Consider the following 25,755-nt stretch of genomic DNA (forward strand, 5'->3'; position numbering starts at 1 on the left):
CATGAAGTCAGTGGGTTTAGGTTAAATGGTGATTTTAAGCTGCCCATAGGCAAGAATGGTTGTCTTTCTCTGTTTTAACCCATACATATTCAGACTAAAACCTGAGGACCAAACTGGTTTAGATAATAAGAAGTCAGCCTGTTTAAGAACTGTACCACATCTAGCAGTCTGCATGTATTCTAAAGAGAGCTAAGATTTCCAACACCTTTTGCCTTGAAGTGACTACAGCAGCTAGGATGTAAACATGTTTGGACACTAGGTATTTTTTCTAACCACAGCCTGGAGCTGCAGGTGTTTTTCCAAATGTTTGTTTTGTAATTATGAAAGTTCATAATTGCCACACACAGACACACTGATTATTGTCTGAAGTACATCATTTTGGTTTCAGTTTTAAGGATTTGGATGTCATCAAAGTTAAATTTTCTTTATAAGGAAGAACTTGTTCATTGTGTGAACTTTAAAGTCCTCTTCTCATCCTTAGCAGCGATGATCTGTGGAGGAGTTCAGCTGTGTTGTTATTAACGTCAGAGACGTCACTGAGCACAGTGGCAAACACATCAGTCATGGTGCTTTTTGTTTTGAGGTCAGGATTATTTTACAGTGGGGGTTTTTAGAATATTTTGTTTAAGGACAGTACAGCAGAGGCTGCTTTTTGCTATAATATATGTCTGTACCAAAGTATAAAGATATTACAAAAACACATTTATCAGGATTTATATTAGACTTGATTTGGCATGAAAGCTCACAAACAGCTGAGTTCTCACTTTTCATGAAATTTAAATCTACAGCTCGACTGTTACTGATATTTTGTTTAAAGATGAGATTTGATTTCCATTGTTCTTTATTGTCTATTGTCTGGCATTTACGTCAGCAGGTGCAGGAGCAGTCCAACCTGTATCACGATTAACCCCACACACCCAACCCAGAAACTCTTCGACCTCCCCCCTGAGGCAGGACTATGCACAGCTTCTTCTCAAAGGCTGTAAGAGTGGTCACCTCCAAACCTCACTGGCCTCATTCTAGCTTGCTGTGCTGCTGCGCTGGTTTTTAAAATGCCACACCTGGGTCTTTTGTCTATTTATTATAAAATATGTAGTCATAAATTATATATCTTATTATTATTTTTATTTTTAATCTCATAAAAGCTGCTTTCTCCTGCACACGGTGGTTGCTCACATGCAAGTCCCTTTGCAACCCACCTCTGCCCTTACTCCTCCAAACATGCAGTAGCTGACTTAACCCTCTGGGGTCAATGGATGCGCTGGCGCGTCCAAATCACTTGACCAATTTGAGACGACACAGCAACAAGATGTAGCCAACCAGAGCCTCCATTTCAACTTGTGTTGAAAGTGCAGACTTCAAGCTATATTGCAGTTTTTAAAAGTTTTAAAATCTTTTTTGCAAAACTTGTGCATAGGTTTTTTTAATTTCAAGTTGTGAAAATTATTTGTTAAATTTGTGATTGTTACAGTAAAAAATAAAGTACTTTTTTTGTACTTGGATTTAGATTTAGTCTCAGATCAATCCCGTTATTGCAGTATGTCAAAATGAAAAAATAACAGTAAATCCAGATATTAGATTGTGCTGAAAAGAATAGTACAAAACAAGGCAAGGTAAATAATTTTTAAAGGTGAGGTAAAGTAGGAAAAAATGGCCAGTTATAGTGTGGAAGAAAGAGGGAAAGTCAATATATCAGTCATCACAGGCTTCTGACTATAGAGGCTCTAGACTTGTGTTTTGAGACCTAGTTCCAGCTTAGCCATCAGAAAGGGATCCGTCTAACTCTACATCATCTCTTTACAAAAACAATAACAACTGAAATCACCAGTAATGAAACATGAAAGTCGGGACTTTTTAGATCGTTCAGGATTTTTCACCTTAAAGCTGTCTTTCTGGGTGTTCATGTTTGTCAGTGTTGAAAACACTTTTATTAAAAAAAGAAAAGTACCAAGTATGTGTGGAAAATAAGACTAGGCTTATCTTTGAGAGTTGCTTCTTAGTCTTCAGTGTCAGTTTCGGGGAAGAAAGAAATTATGTAAGAAAAAAAAAACATGAGTGTTTTTAGTTTCCCTGAAATTACTTCAGCTTCTGTAATTTAAACTTTTCCATCAAGTTTCATGAACATGGCACTTTTCTTTCTTTCTTTTTTAACTTGCTGTAGGGACAATGAGATAAAAGAGCAAACAGCACTGTAAACCTGATTCACAATGTGAAAATACTTTTGCATGTTAAAAATATATTAAAACTCTTAAAGTCTTTGTTGTGACGCTCCAAAGTGAAGGCAGCAGAAACTAGTTTGCCTTTGAGATGTGATAGAACTTGTTCCACTAATGGCAAACTAAATGGACTGCACATAGTTTAGAAATATACTTACTCGTGTAATTAAGATCAAACTAACTAAAGACCAAAACACCGCAGAACCATATGTGACCAAGTGGACTTCAGGGACTAGTAGCCACAACTCATCATCACTCAGGAAGCTCCACTCTGAATTAGCAGACAAAGGTAGGGGTGGACTCCTTGGGCAAAGTGTAGGGGGCCCCGGGCAAACCTGTGCCTTTCAACATGTCACAATGGAGATGTCGAACTGATGATAAATGATAAATGATGCTATATTTTGTAAAACAACATTTTATCACCTATTTTTAACAACTTTCTCAGGGGCAGACCTAAAGAAATGTTCTTAGGGTGGCATGAGGGCAGCAGGGAAGCTACTTTTTTCACACAAAAAAGTCAGAAATCTGTAGTGTTACGAAAAAAATTATATATTATCACCAAAAATGTAAAACAAATTTTTGATGTTTCACTGGGTTAATGCACTTATCTTCATGCTTTTTCCAGAGTGTACTAATCAAACATCTGCACTCAAAAAAAAATGAAATTGGGTGGTTGTTAGATTTACAAGATTGAAACTTCTAATTTGAACAAAATAATTTAACATTTCTATGGTGAACATAATTAAATCAAATAGACAATTTGATGTAAGCTACCAATCAGTGTAAAATTAAAACAAAAAACCAAAAAATATCTTTCACATCTCGTAAGTCTTACACGAAATAAAAAAATACATTTTTTTTATTGCGCCATGTGTGCAGAGTGTTAGATTTTTTTTAGTGCTGGCTTGATATTACTAACAAATTGGGTGCATCAACACCTGATATATGGATAACATCTATAGAGGTGCATATAGCCAAACCTTTACAGGCTTGCTGTCGGATACTTGTGCACCCCTGCCTCCTCAGTGCCATGTGAAAGTGTTTTTTTCTGAAGCTGGAGGGGTTATTACGAAAAAAAAAAAGAAAAAAAAAAAGGGGAAACTCACTGAGTCCAAGCACAGTGGAAAAAAATATATTATTTCTTAATAAGACTGACTAAAGTTTTCAGGAGCACAATCACTGTGTCATCATTTGAAAACACTGCAAAAGTTTTACATAAACGTCTCCTGTCTGATTGGATTTATTTAAAGAAGAGGGCGTCACTAAGTGACAAGATTTGTGACCAGCAGGGAGGGGCTGTGTGCACACGAAGCCTCAAGAAACTTAGATGAAAAAAAAACTTACATAAAAACAAATACCGGAAATCACTTTAGCAGAGACCTTGAATAATAATACAATTAGTAATAGTATAAAGAGCAGTAATGCTATTACTAGTTTAGTCTCTGTAGTTTTTCCTCCAGGTCATTAGGTGGCGATGATCCGGCCGATAAAATTAAATCACATGATTTCCGGCGGAACGTTAAGAAAAAATAACAAAACAGGGTGGTATGGCAAAGAGGTTGTGATGAAGCCAAGGCATAAAGCTCAGTTACCGTTGATATTATTATGTGTAGCGTTCGGATTAGGAGGTGAAGGAGCGGACACCGAGGGGAAGCCAATGTTAGCCAGTATCGCATTGTTTTGTGCACCATGAATTTACGAGGGCTCTTTCAGGACTTCAACCCCAGGTAACGTAGCTGCGTCTCAGCTAGCACCGTAGCTAGTTAGCATGGATTAAGTGTTCGGTGAGATCGTCTCTCTGCTGTTTGGAAAAGAAAAAGTAAAAAGCAGACTCATTATGCGTGTGGAAATCACGTTCTCTGGTTTCTGGTTAACCTACAGGGATACCTCTCAATAAAGTAACTAATGCTAACTAAAACCTAACCAAGGCCCGGCTAGCAGGCTAGCTGTTACCACCGATGATTTGCTAGTTAAAGACAATTTAGTGTTGTCTACAGTGGATTGTGGCTCTAGTTATGTCATGTTTCCTTTTGTTTCAATTGCCACTTTTCGGTAAAAACAAACAAAATAAAAAATGATTAAAATAAAGTTATTTGGCATTTGTGCACATATAGTAGGTAGGTATGGGTACACAAGAAATACTGTTCTAAAATGTAACCAAAATTGTATTTGTTAAAGTTCTTATGTTGGCCTGCTTTTCTTAAATTGGAGCAAGTTTGTCCACATGATTGCTGACAGCTAAGACTCAATACCCTACATGCTGCACTCAACATATCTATCAAACTACCTGTCAGAAAACAAAGTTTTAGAAATCTGTCAAAAACTATTCTAAGCTCTAAGGCAGGGGTGTCTGACTCCAGGCCGCTAGGGCCAGAGTCTGCAGGCTCTAGACACACCTGAATCAAATGATTAGTTCATTACCAGGCCTCTGGAGAACTTCAGGACATGTTGAGGTAATTTAGCCATTTAAATCAGCTGTGTTGGATCAAGGACACATCTGAAACCTGCAGGACCCTCGAGGCCTGGAGTTCGACACCTCTGCTCTAAGCATTAACCATTACACAAAGTTTTAAAAGGGATTTTTGTAATTACCATTGGGTTATGGCAGTTGTGGTATAAACCTGTCTAATACAGTTGTTAAGCATCTTATAATAAATTTTCAAGTGGGGAAAATGAGGCAAATATGGAAAATATTTGCCTTTAACTATAAAAACTGCAAAGCTGCATCTTTTTTCATCATCATGTCTTTCATTTTTCCTCTCTTCTGTTGCAGCAAGTTCCTAATCTATTCTTGCCTGCTGCTCTTCTCCGTGTTGCTGTCCTTGAGGCTGGATGGAGTTATCCAGTGGAGCTACTGGGCTGTGTTTACGCCAATATGGCTGTGGAAGCTGTTGGTCATCATCGGGGCGTCCGTGGGCACCGGAGTCTGGGCCCACAACCCTCAGTACAGGTTAGACTCTCTCACTTGTATGTGAATTGGTAGTTAGAGTGTAGACTGTCTGTAAAAAGATAGACGTTCACTATTGCTTAGTGAAGTCCCCTTGTGAAGCTTTTCCTCAGGCTCTGTTTTATTTTCGTAGTCATTTTTACAATTCATTTTTTATTCAGTCTGACCTGAGTGTAGTGATTGAATCTGTAAAGTAAATAATGGAAGTGTTTACTGGGGTAACAGAGCGAGGCAAGCGGGGCAGTTTTCCCAAAGTCTCCTGTAGCATCAGAAATGTTTTTTTGCAAGCAGAGGAGTTGTTGCCTGCTGGACAGTGAAAAGAATGCAGGGTCGGCTTCACTTTCTCAGAGAGAAGCTCTGTCCATCTATTCTTGCTGTCTGTGGTTTAAAGTAACTAGCAGACCCTGAACTGTGCACAGCTCTTTGCATTGGTGTTAGGTAAACAACTGTATACTGTTACATTTACCAGAGCAGTACTGATTTTTAGAGTGATGAATTTGTTAGACAAAATAAATATGTAAATATGATGATGCTCACCCAGACTTCATCTTCTTATTGTTGTCGTCTCGTTTTAGACTTAAATCAGTGGCTTACTTTGATCATTTGACAGATATAATCAGCGGTCGCTGGTCTGTACTACAAATATTAAAATTTGGGCTGACAGTTAAAATTCATAACGAACGTGGCATGTGAACACAGTCATAAGTTTGTCACATGGTGCTCAATGTAACTGCCAATATTAATGATTTGTATACCGTATTTTCACGACCATAAGACGCACTGTGCTAAAAGGCGCAGTCTCAGTTATGTGTGCCATTACTGTATTTAACACACACATAAGGCGCACTGGATCATAGGGCGCATACAAGTACCGTATGCGTATTTAAAAATAAAGCGGGAGCAAACCTGAGTTCGGTACCTTACTCACATTTTTATTACCAGTAATCGTCATCATCAACAACACACAAGCATACAAGTGTGCGTATTTAAAAATAAAGCAGGAGCAAAACAAAGTTTGGTACTCACATTTTTATCATCAATCAAACCCATCGAAGTCCTCATCCTCTGTGTCTGAATTGAACAGCTGCGCTAAATCTTCATCAAACATGCCAGGTTCACTTTCTTCACTGTCAGAGTCACTTTCCGTGCCGTGCGGCTCCTCGGAAATGATGCCGGCTTTTGCGAAAGCTCGAACAACAGTGCCAGCAGACATGTTAGCCCAAGCATCTACAATCCATTGGCAAATTGTGGCGTGACTCGCCCGGCGCTGGTTTCCACTCTTGGTTAAACTGTGGTCTCCATCGGTCATCCATCGCTGGATGTGTTTGTCGCCGATGTGTTTGCTGCAGTAGGAGCGGAAGATGGCCAGCTTTTCCTTATAATCCGCTGGAAGTTGCTGCGCTACCGTAGTCCTGGTCCGGAGGGAAAAATGGCACCGTTTCATAAAAAGTGAAAGTGAAACTGCTTTTAGCCGAATGGTGACCGTCGAAACGCTTCTCCCGCTCGTTCTTTGCTCGATGATCGCCTTATGTCCGCGGAAACTCAGCTGCGTTTTCTTGACCTGCCGGAGCTTGTTTTCCAGCTTCCTCCACTTGCGAACCATCGATTCGTTAATCTTAAATTCTCTCGCCGCTGCTCGATTTCCATGTTCCTCCGCGTAGCTGATGGCCTTCAGTTTAAACTGTGCTTCGTAAGCGTGTCTCTTTGCCATTTTCAGGGTTGTTAAAACAACGATGTCCTGCATAACGCACATACCTGTTCTTTTATACAGGTATGTGCAATAAAGTCAACGCACACACTTCACCCTTTAGCGTTCTCATGGTGTTCTCTACTACGTCCTCCTTACAACACACAGGGCGCACTGCGCTATAGGGCGCGCCGCACTTTTTGAAGAAAATCTAAGACTTTTAAGTGCGCCTTATGGTTGTGAAAATACGGTACCCTATAAGGATGTTGACATTTCCATTACCCTGGGGAATGTTAATGAATTCATCTAGGAGAAGATTGGGAACATACGTTTAAGTATGGTGATAGCAGCAGCCCAGGTTCAGCTTGAATGCTGAGATCAGGGCACCTGAAGTGTTTTAACCTTTATGATGACCTCTGTCAGGGCTGAGGGGGAGACGTGTGTGGAGTTCAAGGCCATGCTGATAGCGGTGGGGCTCCACGTCCTGCTGTTGATGTTCGAGGTGCTGGTGTGCGATCGGGTAGCGAGAGGAAACTACTTCTGGCTTCTCGTCTTCATGCCACTCTTCTTTGTGTCACCCGTTTCCGTAGCAGCGTGCGTCTGGGGGTTTAGACACGACCGTTCTCTTGAGGTAAGGCGTCTGATTTTTTTATGAGGAAATTCAGAAACTATGATCGTAAAATATCACAAAACTACACTTTTCCAGCTGTTTGTCAAGATTCAGTGTCAAAAGATACAACAGTGAGGGGTTTGTATTTTTGTTATCCTCAAATGTTTTATTCATCAATCTTTAGTCAGAGTCGTTTGAATTAAAGCCTGATCCGTGTCTGAAGTCTTCTGCATACTGTTCTTGCATTATCAGACTCAACTCAGGCAAAGTTGCACTTTTTTAAACATCGTGTATGAAAAAGCAAGAAATGGTCTTAAGGGTAGTGCTTTCTGTGAGTTGAAGGTGTTCGTGACGTGTGAAGGTCTTGGCCAGCTGTGAAGCGTTTGTATGTTCTCCCAATGCCGGCGTAACTCTTGGTCTCCAACAACACTGGTTGTTTTTGTTGCATCTTCTGCATGGCTTTAAATCCCACTGAGAGTGTTCATATGTAGGATGCGTGTAACAGAATAGGCAGTTTAATCAAAGTACAGTCCTGAACTTCTGTCCTGATTGTTTCTCCCTGTCTTCCTCTCCTCAGCTGGAGGTGTTGTGTTCAGTAAATATTCTGCAGTTCATCTTCATCGCTCTGAAGCTGGACAAGATCATCAACTGGCCTTGGCTGGTGAGGCACACAAAACATGCCACTTATTGTGCTTCCATTGTGACCACAATCTGTGCTGGTCCTGAAGCCCTCTTTGAACTTGCTTTAATGACACCCTGCCTGTGTTTGTGTGCTGCAGGTGGTGTGTGTCCCACTGTGGATCCTCATGTCCTTCCTGTGCCTTGTTGTCCTTTACTACATCATCTGGTCAGTCCTCTTTCTCCGCTCCATCGACATCATCGCCGAGCAGCGGCGAACTCACATCACCATGGCGATCAGCTGGATGACTATCGTCGTACCGCTTCTCACATTTGAGGTGAGGCGTGAAGTCTGCATCATCTCGTGTTGTTTAAAATGGCTAGCTGTTTGGTCTCCAATGTAAAGGCCAAGACTCAGCAGTCCATCTGTATCTTAAGGATAAAGGACACTCTTTCGAGGATGCCAACGTTCACATTTTGGACAGAGAGGACAGATGGTTTGAAAGAGGAGTGAAAGAAGCCATCTATGTCCACTGTGAGCGACCATCTTTGAACAGAGGCGGTGGTTTACGACACCAACTCTCTGCCATCTATAATCCAGTTTTGAGTTCCCTTCCCAGACGCCTTAACGCCCACTCACATCCTGGGCCATCTGACCTCAGGAAGGTGGGGCCAGGTTTCACAATGAGCTCACCCGAAACCCTGGCTGATTGTGACCCACACCCGTTTTCACATCTAGGCTTATGTGATTAGGTAGAGGATCATTAGGGGGTCCTTTTGTCCCTCTCGGGGGGGAAACTTCCACAGGGCTTAAATCTGGGACTCTCCATCATTTGATCCCAGAACTGAAAAAGCTTCTCTGATGAGAGGTGAAACGTCTTCAAGCAACTTAAAGAAGTCCAGACGCTTTTCTTTGTAAGCTCCTTAGACTGTTACAGTCTTTGGCTCATGCTCGTCTTCTTTCTTTTCTTCTTTCTTGTTTTTAATAAACTAAAATAAAAACTAAACTAAAATATATTGTAAAGCGAGCTGGAGAGAATGGCGGATAAAAAGCCTTGCGAACTAAGGCACAGTTGAACAGTCTAAAGTGGGCTGTGAACCATGCTCAGCGCAGGCACTTAGACCATAAAGACAGACGCTCCTGTGGTGTCTGGTTGGTAGAGTCAAAAATCGCTGCACACATGCATGTTTTTTCCTCCCAGCAGCAGGATGTCTGATAACATTCACATGTTTTTACAGATCCTTCTGGTGCACAAGCTAGACGGTCACAACAGCCTGAGCTACGTGTGCGTGTTCGTCCCTCTGTGGCTCTCCCTGCTCACACTCATGGCCACCACCTTCGGCCAAAAGGGAGGAAACCACTGTGAGTATCTGCAGCTGGACTTGTGGTCCCTGCTGCTGCTGTTGTTTCAGAAATCCCACAACTTTCCCTTAATATAGCTTCATTAAAACTTTTATCTTTCGATGTTTGTCATTTCTCGGACTCCAGCAAATAATGTTCTATGAAGCTGCTGGTTCTGTAAATCATTTGGTCTGTAAAATGTGAGGAAAAATAAATGAAAAGATTATATTTTGACTTTTTGATTGACCTGAGAGTAAATGAGAGGAGGGTAAATTTCCTTTTAATTATTTATGTGGTCATATTTTAATAATATTAAACTTTGTCTGCAAATCAAAAGCTTTTCATTGTTTCTCTCTTCTGCTCCGTCCTTATTTCCGATCAGGGTGGTTCGGCATCCGGAAGGACTTCTGCCACTTTCTGCTGGAGCTCCTTCCCTTCCTGCGAGAGTACGGCAACGTGTCCTATGACCTTCAACGTAGTGAGGACCCCGAGGCGGCCGAGGATCTGCCCGTCCCTGAACCGCCGCCAAAGATTGCCCCCATGTTCCACAAGAAGACCGGCGTGGTGATCACGCAGAGCCCTGGGAAATACTTCGTCCCGCCACCCAAACTCTGCATCGACATGCCGGACTAATGGCGGGTCAAAGCATGAGCAGTCGTGGGTGCCGAACTAAAAAAGCCAAAACCGCTTCAGAGACTGTTTCTTTTGTTTTGTTTTAAATCCACTCTCCACTGAAGGATTTTGGTCCCCCCCACCCTGAACTGTGCATCAGCATGCCCAGCACGGGCAATCCACCTGAACTAAAACGGCGATGGATCCAAGATCCCCGCTGTCCTCCTGACTTGCTGCCTTTAAAGGGTGAAATCATGGAACCCACGAAGGGACAGCTTTGTTTTTCACCTCTCGCTGGAGCCACAGTGTTGTTGCTGACTCCCAGTTGTATCTGTGGTGAGGAAACATCCAAGACTCTATTGGATCTAAACTTCAGGGTGACATGATGCTGACATCAGTGAGAACTGGATGCGTGTAGACTTTAAATGTTCGCTCTGAACTGCTGTAGATCTTTGCTTTATGTTCAGAGGATGTTAAAAACAAAATCAACACTTTTTGGGTTTGTGACGGGGACCATTGGAGAGGCTCCATACAGGGATCAATGTAACCCTGTCCTTTCAATTCTCTCTTCATCATTTAGGTGTTTAAAAAAAAAAAAAAAAAAAAAAAAAAGGGTGTGGGGCTCAGAGGAAAAGTTTCTATCTTTTTTGTTCAGGGCTGCCTTGGAGCAATACTTGTGTGTCAGTGCATTGAAGCAGCTGTTGGGCTGCTTTCTGATTGCACATTTGGAGAAAAGATTCACAGGGCTTATATGTAGGGCTGTGCAAAACTACACGATCCCCAATACTCTGCCCCAAACATGCAAGTTGTTTAAACGAATTAGTTTGGCTAAGAGGGAACTTCTTCTCAGCCACCGCAAACGGGAGGAAAGAGTAAAGTTTTGTTTTCCAAAGCGTTCGTGCACTCTGCAAGCATTGCTTTAAGACTACCCTTGAAGAAAAAAAGCATCTTTTCTTTAAAAAGAAAAGGAAATAGCACTTTGTTACTATGTTCCAGGAGGAACCCAGTTTGACTCGTTGGATTTTTCTATTCCTGTTTAGTTTTTGTTTTTGTAAATAACACAACTTGTCAAGTTAGGGACCATAGCGCTGACGAGAGTGGGTGGGGGTAAAAAAGTAAACGTCAATCATGCACTCCTGATTTTTGATTGAGGATGGTAGAAAAGATTGCACAGCCAATCTTATGAATGTAATCTGTGTGACTGCAATTTTAAGGTGATGTAGCATCCTTAACATTAAACTGACGGCTTGGGTTTTTGATTGAAGAAGTAAGGAGTTGAGCAGAGTTTAGAAGCTAACACATATCTGCATTAAGTCTAACCGTGAAAATAAAAATCTTGACCTGTTCAGGAGATAAAGACAGCGAGCCCTCCCCTCTTCTTTTTTTTTTTTTTTTTAAACTCTCCCTTCTATGCTGCCATTAGTTTCTTCTCGTCATTGCTGGGGGATTGTCAGGTGTCACTAAACATACCGGGTTTTTGTTGTCTGTATATTTATTTCAGAATTAAACTGAGAAAGTAATCCAGCCCTGAATTATTCTTCACTGTGATCGTGCCACAAACAGTTCCCGTGCTGCGCTCTGGTCTAACAGTGCTTCAGTCGGCATGCAGCAGTCTGTCTCTGCCTCTTGGATCACTGATTGACTTCTTTCTGTAAAGTGGGTGAAGGTCAGAGATCGATTCTATGGGTCTGACACTGAAATATGATATTCAATGTTTTCTGGGATTAAACTCCATTGTCACGAGACAGAGCGATGTCACATCATGTTTTGTTTTTGGGCCGGAGGTCCATGGAAAAAAAAAAAAAAAAAAAAAAAAGAGTAGTATCTTTAGGATCTTCACCAGCAGCCCATCACAAAATACATTTGTCCTTATTTCTTTAGTCGACTCTATTAAAAATGGTAAAGAGGACACAGTTTACCAGGAATAAAAGTATTCTTGCACCAACATGTTGACTCCCAAGCTGATTCCCTTAGTTGACATAGCATGTGTCAGCATTGGTGTGTCCTTAAAAAAATTTGAGAAAACTTGGTAAGTGAAGGACCAAAGAAGCAACAGGCCTAAAAAAACTATAGAGTTGATGAGCGGTATCCGTAGTTACGTCCTTAAGAAATTCAATCATTTAATTTCATTTAAATAGCGCGAATTCAAAGCAACAAGGTAAAGACGATAAGGAAAAAAAGACCTCATCGCCCATATTAGACAGCTGTAGAAAAATTTGAGTTTTAATAGTTTAATTTCACCAGCAGCGAGTAAACTCATCGATAAAACCTGTGGCCGTGTAGCAATCTAATACTTACCATGCTCAGAAATGCAGTTTTCAAATCAAGGTTAAACTTTGGCTCTTCATGTTTGATGTGTTAAAAGGTCTTATCAGGTAATAGCAGCTCCTGAAGACCTCCTGGGTACAAGGCTCCACTCCCATAAGTGTGCACGAATGAGCAGTAACGCTGGACAAGCTGGAAAGGTGCAAGCTGGCTTACAGCTTTAAGACTTCAGCGTCTGGGCACTGGATTTGGATTCTGACTAGAAAAAGTTATTTAAAATAAACTTTATTTGTGCACTAATGGGCCGTGTGAACTTCTTCAAACAGGAATCTTTTATTAATATCAAAATATAGCAGTGTCTTGACTTTTATATACACTTTTACATAATCATACTCAAAATGATGCTGTTCAAGTAAAGGAGGACCTAAAAGTTAATGACTGTATAATTCACATTGTTGAGTATACTTTGGGACCACCTCCAGGGCCGCCTTCATGTCAGAGCTCCTTGTGTACAGTAGAGGTGATAAACTGTTCTGCTCAAAGCTGGACCCAGGTTCCTGAAAAACAAGCCAACAGGAGAAAGCATGAAGCATTCACACACACACACACACACACACACACACACACACACACACACAAGGTACTGTAGTGGTTTGTGGTGGTCAAAGTATCAACACTGGAAGTTCATGACATTGATTAAACCTCTCTTGTAATTCTTCCATCGCTACCTTTCTCTCCACAGCCATGCTAATCCAGTTGCGTATTAATATTCTCTCCAGTGTGTCCACCATGAACAAGTCCAACTTATTGCCGGCAATCTGAACAAAGCTCTTATCACACTTGTACAAGGATCAGAAAGTCAGATATTCTATACTTGTACCGTGAGAGGTCAAATGTCTTCTCCACGTCTGCAAACCAGATGCAGACTGGCTCTGAATTTAAGCCACATTATTTTTCTTGAAGCTGAGGTTGAACTAGTCGATCCAGCACCCTGCCACAGACCTTCCATCAAAGCTGATCTTCCTCAACACACCCTCCGGTCCCCTTTCTTCAAAAAGGGGGAACGCCACTCCAGTCAAAGGGCACTTTGTATCACATCCACTATACCACAGCATGGGCAGGAAGCTTCTTTCCCTTCCTGACGTGTCTGTCAGAATCACTTCAAGACTGACAAAAAGTTTTATTCCATTGCCTTTCCAAACTCCTTCCACAGCCATATTTCTGCCTACGAGCCCCTTCCTCAGACCTGGCATCTCTGGTCACACTCAAATACTACAAACACCACTGGAAGAAGCCAGGAAAAAATGTGAAACTGTATTTACAAACCTTTTGAGCTTCCCGTATCGGATCGAGGAGAGGAGTTTCTCTTTCTCTGCTTCACTTGTGCACTGTTCATATGCTGTCAGAAGACTGAAAATGACAGAAAAGACAAAGATTTAATAAATAATCCTTCATATCTTACATTAGTATGGAGACACAGCGTGACTGCTCTGACATATTTAGTTATTTTGTTCTGGGGCCATGCTATTCAGTCAGCATCTAATGACCTACTGCCATACTGATTTTTTTTAAACATCAGGTGCAGATCTTTTAAATATTCCTGCAATCAGATCCACATATCCTGAGGGTGCCTTCAGTTAGTGTGTTTTTTTGGAACAAGCTGCCTGCTGATCAGAGAGCAATTAAATCTGTGCCGATTACAGATGTGCACAATACACTCCAGACAAAGAAGAAGAAAAACAAGCCACACACTAAACGATATGATATGAAAATGCATTAATGCAAAAGACGTATTATTAAAATGTGGCAACTACCTCAACAAAAATTTAAACTTGAAATGATAACAAAACAATAGATCATCCATCCGTCCACCCGTTCTGAGCCCTTCCCAAATGACTGAACTCCTCACCCCATCTCTAAGAGAAAGCCCAGCCACCCTTTGGAGAAAGCTCATTTCTGCCGCTTGTATCCATGATTTCGTTCTTTTACGTTCAAAATAACTAATAACAAACAAATTAACAGAATTCTCCACAACAGCTCCACCTGGTGGCAGACGACCACACTGGCCATCATTTAAAATGTTAACGGATTAAAGCTGCTTGTTGATTTGATTGTACACTTCTTTATGACGCACAGGAGGAAATAGCCCTAATCTAACAGGCAGCAACAATAGATAAGGAACTGTAACTATTGGAGATCATAATCCCTCCTTGTCTTTATTTTCGTCTCTCTCTTGGCTGTTAACTTAAGATAAGCAAATCAGGAACCCCGGTGAGCTGTGGAGTATGCAGTATGCTGTACTACCAGCTACCTGTGTGGCGTGCTGTAGTGTTCCAGTATAGCAGCTGCTTTGTCTCCAGACAATCCGCTGATCTGCATCAGCTGTCTGGCAAACACTTCTCTCACCGTCTGACACTACAGGGGAAGAAAGAGTGAAGCCAGGATTAGAGACGATCACCAAGACAACCAGTTTAATTCAGGCTTTTGAAGCAGATTCACACCTTGTTTTTGACTGCACCGTGGTTGAACTCTGCAAAAGACATAAGGGAGCAGGAGGGGAGCCCTCTCTCCTCTTCGTCACTGCCTCCATCGCCCTCCAGCTCTCTGGAGCGACAGATCAGCGTTCGGTTCTGAAAAAGGTTTAAACAGGAAAAAAGCAAAAGTTACAGTTAAGAAAGATTTAAGGCTGATTTTATGTTATGTTAACAGTAAAATGATCCTTATGGCTCAATTAACAAGTGTTGTCATGCAGTAGAGACGTGTGCACAGGTGGAAACTGGTGCTGCCTAATCTCAATGTGACAGCATATATTCAGATGCAAATCTTACCAACATCGACACAGTGGGAAACGAGGATGAAACAGTTGCAAGGTTTCATGCACCTTTTGACTGTGGTTGACTGCACCACCCAGTGGCCAGAGGTGGTCCCCTTGCCATCCACAACTGCGGCGGTGGTGTCCAGGCCATTTTTGACAAATTGGGTTTCGCGTTTCAGTTCATTACAGAGCTTTAGTCTGCCATGACTGACGGGGGGGTCAGGATCCACCGCACCACTGCAGATGACCCACAAGCTAACAGGATGTGCGAGCAGTTTCACAGGTCGCTTAAGGCTGTGCTCCATGCTTCTCTAACAGATGGCAACTGGGTTGGACCACCTCCAGTGGGCTTTTGCTGGGGCTGCGCTCTGCAGTTAAGGAGGATCTTGGTGCCCCCACCCCAGTGCTTTGATTCAAGTGGACTTGCTTCGTGCTCCTGGTCTGGTGCACCTTTGCCCAAAAGACTTCAGAAACTTTAGAAAGTTTGTTTTCGTCAGGCATGATGCCCACAGGACACCATGCGTCTGAGACTCGACATAGGGAGACTATATGTGTTGATACACTTAAACCCGCACACATTATTGCGGACAATCAAGTAGTGACAGCCCAGGTCCCCCGCCGCAGCCGCCCACCTTCCACAGGGTTAAGGGTTTTCCCCCTAAGAGCGCCGCTCAACCGACAGAGCTCGAGTTTTCTTCAGCCTTTCCTGACCGCCCACACCAGCCTCATTCTCAGGACAGAGCTTCCTCTACCAGTTCTCTGCCTCCCAGGTTCAGCCGTTTGCTTAAGCCCAGGGTCCTGGACTAATAGGAGACCCCACTGGGTGTTGGGAGGGGGAAGCACCACTAGGTGGCTCCACTCACACCCAGTGTGTTAGAGTTTTCACGCCTTGAGTGTTCAGCTGTGTGAAGCCCAGATTAAAATATTGGGCTCTCTCATGTCGCCCTTACATAACTCCGCAATGTAAAATTGGAACATGTATCTTTTTGTGTTTACCTGGTACAGTTTAGTCAGGAATCGTGTCATGATGGTGAGGTACGCCGCCGACTCCCTCACATCCTGCACTCTCTTCACAAAGAAACCGTCAACCACCTAACACACACACACACACACACACACACACACACACACACACACACACACACACACACACACACACACACTATGTAAATACCATACACATTAAACATGGTTAATTTTTAGTTAAAAGTCGAGGTTAGAAAATAACTATGTTGTGTGTTTTATGTGTTTATTTGTTATGGCGCTGGTCATTAATGTAGCTCAGAGCCAGACGAGCAATGCTGTGATTACATCTAATCATGATACGAATGGTAAAAGAAAATTAATGAAACTCAAATATCGGCAAGGAAACAAAAATTAGACAAAATATAAATCTACTGTCACTGGTCGCCTCACTAGCTACACCTGCTCGACTGGTCTGACGCGTCTCAATTTCTGCTGCAACTTTCTGATGGAAAGATAAAAATTTAAAGTAAACAACAGGAAAGCATGGATCTTTCTCGCCAAAGTTTCGGGCTGATGATGTAAGGGTGTGGGGATATTTTCTTGGCACAATTTCGGCTCCTTAGTATGGTAGAGATGCTACACAGGTGCCACAGCGTACCATCTTCTGATGGCTGCGTCCAGCAGGACACCACAACATTTGTTTCAGTTTGAGAGTGGCCCATGTGGCCCCACGTGTGCACTCTACCTGTGTGTTGACTATGGCCTGCTGCAGTGTAGTTTCAGGCAAGCTCAGGTGAGAAGCAGCTGATCCACACTCCTCCACTAAATAGATGGGCTTATGAAGACCGCACCTCTTCAGTCGGAACTGACGGAGGGAAGAAAACAGACGAATGAACAAAAGCAGGAGGTGCTGCAGGCCGACGCGAGACGAGGAACAAGCACCGGGTTCTGATGATGTCACTACTTTATGTTTTCCAGTTCATACTCATATAAATTGAACTCAGTTTGGGTTCATCTTGCTTGTAAAAAGCACAAATCATCACCTGTAATTTTGAAGGCGGCGTGCCACCTCACCGATTAATAACTGTATTGGATAAAACCGGGCTGCACACCGACCTTCTGTTCCCTGAAGCGTCCGTCGATGATGCTGCCGCACAGGTCGTCCATCCTCTTCCTCTCCACTATGTAGTCAAGGACCAGCTCCCTGCCTACAGGCGCTCGCAACTGACCTGAGACAGAACAATCCTCCCTGTAAGTTAAACAGGCGTGGCGCGGGATCCCTCCCATCAAACATCAACACTCCCACTCTCTCCTCCTGTATGTGTTACCTGCAACAGGTGCCACCTTTTCCCGAGCCACCCACAGGAAGTCCCCGACGTTTAGTTTCCTGATGTCAAAGTTGACTCCATTTCTCTGAAGCTCTTTCACCAGCTCCTGCTTACGATGGTGACTCCCACTACATAACAAATAAATACATACACAATTCAATTTTATTTATTGAGGTGCTTCACATGGTAAGATAAAGATCCTACAATAATACGGTGAAAACCCAACAATCAGACGATCCCCTATGAGAAACCACATGGCGACAGTGGGAAGAAGAACTCCCTTTTAACAGGAAGAAACCTCGAGGACTGAATGGAGCACAACATGGTTGTAAGAGCAGTTATCGCATGAGAACACAGTAACAACAGTTAGGTCAGTAAATGTGAATGACTGTGATAAATACTGCTGATATTAATACACATTTTTATACGTACACGGCTTTTAATATATTTAAATTCATCAGTAACATCAGTAGCGTGTTTCTTACATGTTAGAAGGCAGATCTCTTACCCAGTGGTCTCGATGAAGTCAACACAGAGCATAATTTCATACGTTCCGGGTAGGAGACATTCTGCGTTCGGCTTTCTGCTTGTCGTCATCGTCGTCTGTGAATCCTGTGGTTTCCCCGATGAACGCACGTCGTCCACGTCGCAGCTAACCTCAGTGACGGTGGGTTGTCTCTCTGCAGGGCTGTGAAAAGAAGAGGAATGCTTTATTCAAAGAGGGAAATAAAACAGGAAAAAAATAAGGAGATGAGGATTCAATCTTTTAGTTTCCACTCACTGTATTCTGTTCTCCTCCTTCTCTTCTTCATCTTCATCACTACCAGTGAGGTCTACGACGGGATCATCTTCCTCAGTCGCCTCTAACTCACTCCTAACCGCCTCTCTGTCCCCGTCTGTGTTCGTCTGCTCTGCGGATGCCAGTCGCTCGGCCAAAGTCAGACCTCCTTCTGTCAGAGAATACCTGAAAGAAGCACAAAGGCAAAGAAAAAATACTGCATGGTGGATTACATCTTTGTGGTCGTTGGCAGAGTTTAAATAAAGTAGAGCTGAAACAGCAACAACTGTTAAGTTTTAGCAGCAAGTGCGACAACAAAAACCAGCCAGGAAGCATCTTTGTCAAATACAGCAGAAGAGAGAGACTAGAAATTATTTGATTTGTTAACAGTCTGATTACTAAGTTGATCCTAATTTCAGTCAAAATTACACCGATTCTTTTTCTTCTTACCAAAGCAGATCATCTGCTTCCACCTCACCCTATCATCCTCCTCCAAAACCCTCTGCAGGACATCCTACACTACATCCATGAAGCACCTCTGTGGCCACCTTTCCTCCTGCCTGCCAGCTCCACATTCAGCATCTACTATCCATCTCAGCCCCACCTCTTTGTCTTCAAGCCTGAGACTTCAGCCTGTCCCTCTGATGCATTCATTCTAATCCTGTCCAAATAAGTCAAAAGCTTAATTTCTAAAAAACACATTTTACTACCTAAATTAGCTGCACTTAAAACACTCAATACGAAAATAAGCCGACTTCTACAAGACTAAAAGAAAAGACGTGAGGTTACAGTAAAAGCACTGACACGCTTCAAGCAGCCGTACCTTGCAGGATTGTGAGTCTTTATCACCAGGTTCTTCTGGATCAGAGTGCTGACTGAGCTCCAGGCGGTGTACTTACTGCCTAAATCAGGCTGCAGACAGAGAAAATGAAGGATGGACACTTCACAAGAAGACAGCGTGCATGCAGACGGATGAAGAACACATGAGATCGAAGTGAAAGCACTCACCACAGTGAACGATTTGTCACAGAGATGCTGAGCTTCTGCCTGCAGCTCCATCTTAAACATGTAACCTTTACTACCAGGGACCTAGACAGAAAGCACACGGCGGTAATGAAACACCGGTTTAACACTGACTGATGCTGCAGTAGTTGGAAGAAAGACGAAAAATCTACCTGAGTTTCTTTGTAAAGAGTCAGCAGCACAGCATAGCCCCCGGATCTCTTCTGGGGGACATACTCCCTCTTCTTCTTCCTCCCTCCATCTCCTCCTCCATCCTTTCCTTGATCACCTGCAGCATTTTTCTATGAGGAAAAAATAGTTACACACTGTAATGACAATGGAAACATCCCCTCATACTGCAAATATCTGGCTGAGGTTTTTTTGTTGTCGTTTCTGATGCTTCTACTTTTACTGTAATCACAAAACGCATTTATTGGTGTGAAGGAAAATATTTATTTCCATGAATCTCCTCTTTGTTTCCAACTTTACCTTTTTGGATGGAGCCAGGATGATGTTATTGTCTGATCGGCCAGGAGGGGGCGCTCCTTTGGGGAGAGCGTGTATAGAAGCGTCAGCACCTGGAGCAGAGGAACAGGTGAAGACACGGGAGCTGGGTAAACTGGTTGGTTTGTGATACGTGATTTTCACAGAGTAAATATCACTTAGAGGTCACTCGACAAGGCTCACACGTCTCTGCAATGGTCTGACCAAAGAACACGTTACCTGTTCCACTGATTATTTTTTTATTTATCTTTTTTGTTAACAACTCCCTAGTTTTACTAATCTCAGAATCTCTTTACAGAGTCCCACCATGATACCTTCTTTGTTTAGTGAGATGCTGTATAGTGAGAAATAAAAGAGGATTGCTTCAGTTTGCCATGTATTCTTTCAGCTCAATATATGTTGATGTTTGTTTGTTTTACAGGGTAAAACATACCTGACATTAATGATAATGTTACAAAACTGCTTTCAGTGATCTGGGGTTAAGCGTCCATTAAAAGCTCACTTCCTCTACTTTAAACAGACTAAATATTTGTTCCTTTAATGTTTTATGATTTGATGCAAAACTACAGACATTGAACACAACATAAGTTTATTGAGAGGTCAACAATTACATGAATACAAACTTCCAGATTTGCAAAGCAAACTTTGCAATGATGCATTTTTTGTATGATTTTCTACAGTTTTGCTCTTAATTCTACTTTTTAATCACAAGCTCATTTTGTTTGATTGCCTGATCATTGAGGACATACAAAAGCCAGAATGATCAGGCTCCATTATATCTGAAAAGAGCACTTCTCTCTCAGACTGCCGGCTTACTTGTGGTTCCTAGGATAGGATTTAAAAGTAGAATGGGAGGCAGAGCCTTCAGCTTTCAGACCCCTCTTCTAATTAGACAGACACCCTATCTAATTATTAGTTTAGGTTTAAAACCTTCCTGTTTGATAAAGCAAATAGTTAGGGCTCGATCAGGTGACCCTGAATCGTCCTTTAATAGTGCTTCTAAAAACTTCTAAAGAAAGGCTACTCTGGGACTTCCCATGATGCACTGAGCCTTTTTTCTCCACTCCTCTCTTTTCACTTCTGATGTTTTTAAATGCCACAACTGCATTTCTGAAACTTTTGTCTCGTCTCCCTCATAGTTAGTCCTTGGTCTCTTTGTGTTGCTAATGTCAGATGGCTGCCCTTTCCTGACCCTGGTTCTGTCGGAGGTTTCTTCCTGTTAAAAGGGAGCTCTTCTTGACCACAGCTGCCAAGTGCTTGCTCATAGGGTATTGCCTGATTGTTCCTCCCTATCACTTTTAAGGTGCATTGAAGCGGCGGCTGTTGTTAATTGATGCTGTATAAAGAACTGAATTGAAACAGTGAAGAAAAGTAACACACAAGTACACATACAGTGAAATCTAGTCTAGTTCTGTGTTGTAAACATATTAGCGTGTGTTTTGGATCATCTTATCCACCCATGCGTTTGCTTCTTACCGTTCTCTCTATAATACCGTTGCAGCTTTTCATCCAGTATCTTACAGATGCCGTCTCCGAAGTTTTGGAGGATCTTTGCCTCTTTGGCGTTCTTGAGCGGCAGTGGATATTTATTCAGTGAGTTGATGGCCTTAAAAAAGACAGCAGCACACAAAAATAAATAGAAATTAGCCATTTCTGCTTTCCTGGTGATTTATATCCCTTTTAATTCCACATTGTCCATCAAAAACGGAAAGCTTGTAGACACATGGAAGGATTTTATTTGTTATATTTGTCCACAGTGGTGGTTTGTGCACCTCACAGCAAGAAGGTTTATGGTTTGAACTTGCCAGCCAGTTAGAGCCTCTTTATATGTCGTCTGTGCCTGCATGCTTCTCTCTGGGTACTCCAGCATCCTCCCACAGTCCATGCATGCATTTCAGATTAACTGGTGTTTCTAAATTGACCTTGGGTGTGCCTGTGTCTGTGTGTTAGCCCTGTGGTGGATTGTCGGCCCAGGATGTACCCAGTGATAGCTGAGGTAAGCTTCCACCCAGAAGCCAACTAGGATCCCTCTTGCTTTAAGGCGAGAGTGCTAACCCCTGCTAACCGCTACATCCTCTGTACCTTGTGGTAGGTGTATTGGATCTTTAGTCCTTTCTCCTTCGCCTCGTCCCGGAGCTCGGTGAGCCACTTGAGGAACAGCGGGTTCGGGCACGAGGGCAGGGCGCGTTTCCGACCCAACCGGACCGGCTCGGTGGCGGGCATCCCTCGGGATCTGTCGGGAAAAGCAGGAATCGATTTAGCCTGTGTAAGATAAAGTCAACCCCAAATAAAGTTTTTCAAACAAGCTACGGGAGCTCTGCGGGTTCAAAGACGTGTGTACAGACAGTTAGATCAGACAGAAATGTAAAGAGAAGTTGTGTGGATGTCCTATAATGCTGATTACCTTTCACTTGTTGACTAGGAACGGCTACTGGCGCCTTGTATTCAAAGACACAGCCCACTTCCTTGTTGACATATGTCACGTGACACAAAAGGGACGGAAGCCCCAAAGGTTCCTAATGTGACGAGTGGCCTCTAGCGGCAAAGGAGGCAATAATAGTATAATAGTGATATAATAAACCTGTAATCTGAAAAAACTTATTTTAAAATCCAACCTTATATTTAATAACTAAAGGCAACACAGAGACATTTTTTACCTTTATAAAAATATGATACTAATTTAAAAAGAAAAAGAAAAAAGAATTGCTGGTCTCCAGCTGTCTGAAATGGTTTGTGGACTCCTTTGTTTCAGAATTATCCAGATGTATTCAGTGGATGCATGTTTCCACAGAGCCTTCCAGCATACATCACACGCCAAATAATTTGATGTTGTCTTACTGAAATATGTAAAGCTCTCCTTTGAAAAAGATGTGTAGACGTTAGCACATATACTCAAAAATGTGCAGCACTTCAGACGGGTGCACTTATGTACTGTCGTACCATCAGAGATGCTTTTGAATTGTTCACTGATAACAGGTCACATGATCTGTCTCTTCTTTAGCTGGGATGATGTCATGATTCCCAGAAAAGATTTTCAGATTTTGATTAATTAGACCACAGCAGTTTTCAGAGAATGCTGCAGTGTTTCAGCATCTTGGTTTTTGTTGTCCTTTGAAGAGGTAGATGTATGAAGATGTCTATGAGACTTTTCAACCAGAGTGTTCAACAATTCTGGAGAATGAGAGAATACCTACAGAGTGCATGAGAAGTGTAATGGTACCTATTTTTATAGCACAGGGTGATGTGCCGAGCTGTATTAACTACAGAAGGATAAAGTTGATGAGTCATACCATGAAACTGGGGGAAAGAGTTGTTAAGCAAGGCTAAGAAGCGAGTGACGATCAGTGAGCAACAGTATGGCTTCATGCTGAGAAAGAGCACCACCGATGTGATACCTGCTTTGAAAGTATTGATGGATACGTATAGAAAAGGTTGGAAGGAGCTTCACTGTGTCTTTGTGGATTTACAGAAAACATATGATGGGGTATCAAGAGACGAACTGTGGCACTGCATGAGGAAATCAGGAGTGGCAGAGAAGTATGTGAGGGTGGTGCAGGACATGCATGAGGACAGCAAGACAGATGGGTTCAAGGTGGGGGTGGGATTACTACTTTCTTGCAGTGGGGATGGAGTGGCTGACAGGTGAGGTAGGAGTGTCATCTGATGATGTTTGCAGAGTACATTGTGACATGCAGTGAGAGTCGGGAGCAGGTGGAAGAGAGGCTGGAGAGGTGGAGGTATAAACTGGATAGAAGGGGAGTGAAAGTCAGTAGAAGCAAGACTTAATACATTCGTTTGAATGAGAGGGAGACAGGTGTAACAGTGAAGCTGGTGGAAAGGTTAAGACGCAAGCAGCAGGTTAAAGTTTGGTGTTACAGAGGAGGATGTTATGGATTGGGCGAAATGGAGGCAGATCATCGACTGTAGTGGCCTTTAAAGCCAAAAGAATACTTAAAAGGGACATTTAACTTAGATCAATGGATTCAGCACTGAACTGTTTTCACTGACAATAGTTTTTAGAAGTCTTTCTGAGGCTTTGTAGTGATTTCCGCTGCTGAATAATATCTGTTTGTAATTGTTTTTAATGTAGTTCCACCTGTTGGCTCAAAGGACATAACCATTTATGACTGGTTTTCAGCCTCGCACAGATTTCAACTTTGCTAAACTAAACTAACCTCTAAGCTCACACTCATGTTTGAAGAGTGCCTGGCGAACATTGAGAGGCTCTTTTTACATCCCAAATAACTTCTGACACCAATACAAACAGAAGTGGTAGAAACAAATTTCCTAAAACCACAATGTCAACCATGTGGAGTTACTACAAGTCAGTAGCATTAATCTTCAGGTCAACACAAATATCTTTACACTTTAATGTACCTAAACAATTCAACAGTCTTAGAAAGCACATAAAAAGATAGATACAGGAAAATGTCAATAGTGCTGCTATGTGGAACATTATTCATTAACAATGTGTGAAAAGGGAAGGTGTGAACCACTGTATGACTCTCAAACTTCTGTTTCAGTTAACTTTCAAGACCGTTATCTTGTCGTCACCTGAGTCTTTTTACACATATCCTGAGGCTGAAAGCAGTCTCCTGGAATCCTCCAACAAGACCGGACAGAGATCAGGAATCCGACCTCACCCTCCCAACCACAGCCTCTACCTCTCTCTAGCACACACACAGCCAAACACTTGGGAAAGGTAGCATAATTAGCGACTAGCAGCAACAAAACAAGGCGGTGGTGTGAAATGAAATGCTGTTGCTGAAGCATTTGCGGTGTATTGGAACGGGTTGGTCTGGGTGGACTGAAAGGCAGAATAATAAAGCTATTTGAGGATTTATACAGGAAGCTCAAGAAAATCCACCAATGAGACTTAATATTGGCTTTACTGCTTCATATTTGAGCGGATATAATGATACTGAACACACAGCCCTATGTAGAAATATGGACTTAAAGATTTAACAGTCAATTGTACCAAGAACTCAGCAGCAGTAATAGCAACTAAAGCTGTGGTCAGAAATGTACATCCAATCATCATGGGCCCAAACTTTGTGGTGATTTTGGGCTTTTAATGATTTCTTTGAACTGTTCTTTTTCCAGGGTGGAATGATTTTACAGCATAAAGCATATTAAATGACTTTGAAAAACAAGAACTGGGTGCACAAGTTGCAATCTGCTTTGAATTTTCTCTAATCGACACAGATCAAAACACCCCCACTTATATCTGGTTAAATGTCCCTTAGCAAGTTATGCGTCAACCAGAAGCTTTTGATAGCCATCATCAACCCACATAGCAAAATTGGTATGGTCCGGATCTGGTTTGCCAGATTTGGCCCACACATGGGCCAGCACAAGGCCAGTTGCAGACACATTGGTAGTCCTGTGCTGGCCCGTGTGTGGATTACCTCTGGCAAACCTGATCTGGGCCACCAAAGGGCCGTCATTCTTTGCAGTATGTGTGTCAGCCTAATGTGTACCTTAATCAAGCCATGTAATAACAACATGTGCCAGAACATAATAGTGCAAAAGCAACATAACAAAACTCTGTTCAGACAGTGAATGGACTGAATCTTACACAGCGCTTTTCTACTCTCCCAGATTACTCAAAGTGCTCTATACAACATGCCACCTTCACCCAATCACACCACGCTTTCTCTAAGCTGAGTGCTTCCTAACTATATTCACACTCTTGATATGCAGACTGGAAGAGCCAGGAATCGAACCACTAACCTTCCAATCAGTAGGTGACCTGTTCTACCTCCTGAGCTACAGCCACCCACTGGTAAACCTGAGCAAACTCTCACTAGGTTTTGGATTAAGTGTACACTCACAAACCTGTCAAACCTGCATTTGAAACGTTGGCTACCATAGCAGTATAGTATTGCAACATGGCATTTGGGTCTTCTAACTAAAATAGGAAAATAGGAACATAAATAGTGCCATCATTGCCAGACCTGGCCCACATCTGGCTGACATACACCCTGCCATGACACCGGTCAGTCAGAAGTGCTAGCTTGATGCCAGATCTGGGCAAGACCTGTTTTCTATGAGCCTGGGCCACA

The 25,755-nt window shown here is 42.4% G+C and overlaps 2 protein-coding genes across 2 annotated transcripts; one reads left to right on the plus strand and one right to left on the minus strand.

The window, feature by feature from the left end:
* The first annotated feature begins 3,739 nt into the window (after window positions 1-3,739).
* Window positions 3,740-11,425, plus strand: tmem185 (transmembrane protein 185). The gene is made up of 7 exons (XM_080874181.1): window positions 3,740-3,943; window positions 4,990-5,166; window positions 7,274-7,481; window positions 8,038-8,121; window positions 8,240-8,416; window positions 9,318-9,441; window positions 9,803-11,425. Exons 1-7 carry the CDS (start codon window positions 3,906-3,908, stop codon window positions 10,051-10,053), a joined length of 1,059 nt encoding a protein of 352 aa, XP_080730307.1. The 5' UTR covers window positions 3,740-3,905; the 3' UTR covers window positions 10,054-11,425.
* mus81 (MUS81 structure-specific endonuclease subunit) lies at window positions 10,624-22,169 on the minus strand. The gene is made up of 17 exons (XM_080874169.1): window positions 22,095-22,169; window positions 21,773-21,923; window positions 21,167-21,296; window positions 19,676-19,764; window positions 19,360-19,488; window positions 19,193-19,273; window positions 19,008-19,096; window positions 18,188-18,370; window positions 17,915-18,094; window positions 17,407-17,534; window positions 17,195-17,307; window positions 16,824-16,943; window positions 16,109-16,204; window positions 14,799-14,927; window positions 14,609-14,712; window positions 13,624-13,707; window positions 10,624-12,854 (listed from the first exon to the last, which is right to left on the minus strand). The coding sequence occupies exons 2-17, from the start codon at window positions 21,911-21,913 to the stop codon at window positions 12,788-12,790; spliced, it is 1,863 nt and encodes a 620-aa protein (XP_080730295.1). The 5' UTR covers window positions 21,914-21,923; window positions 22,095-22,169; the 3' UTR covers window positions 10,624-12,787.
* Between the last annotated feature and the right edge of the window lie 3,586 nt (window positions 22,170-25,755).

The sequence above is a fragment of the Rhamphochromis sp. 'chilingali' genome (genome assembly GCF_963969265.1).
Source record: "Rhamphochromis sp. 'chilingali' genome assembly, chromosome: 1".
Classification (NCBI taxonomy): domain Eukaryota; kingdom Metazoa; phylum Chordata; class Actinopteri; order Cichliformes; family Cichlidae; genus Rhamphochromis; species Rhamphochromis sp. 'chilingali'.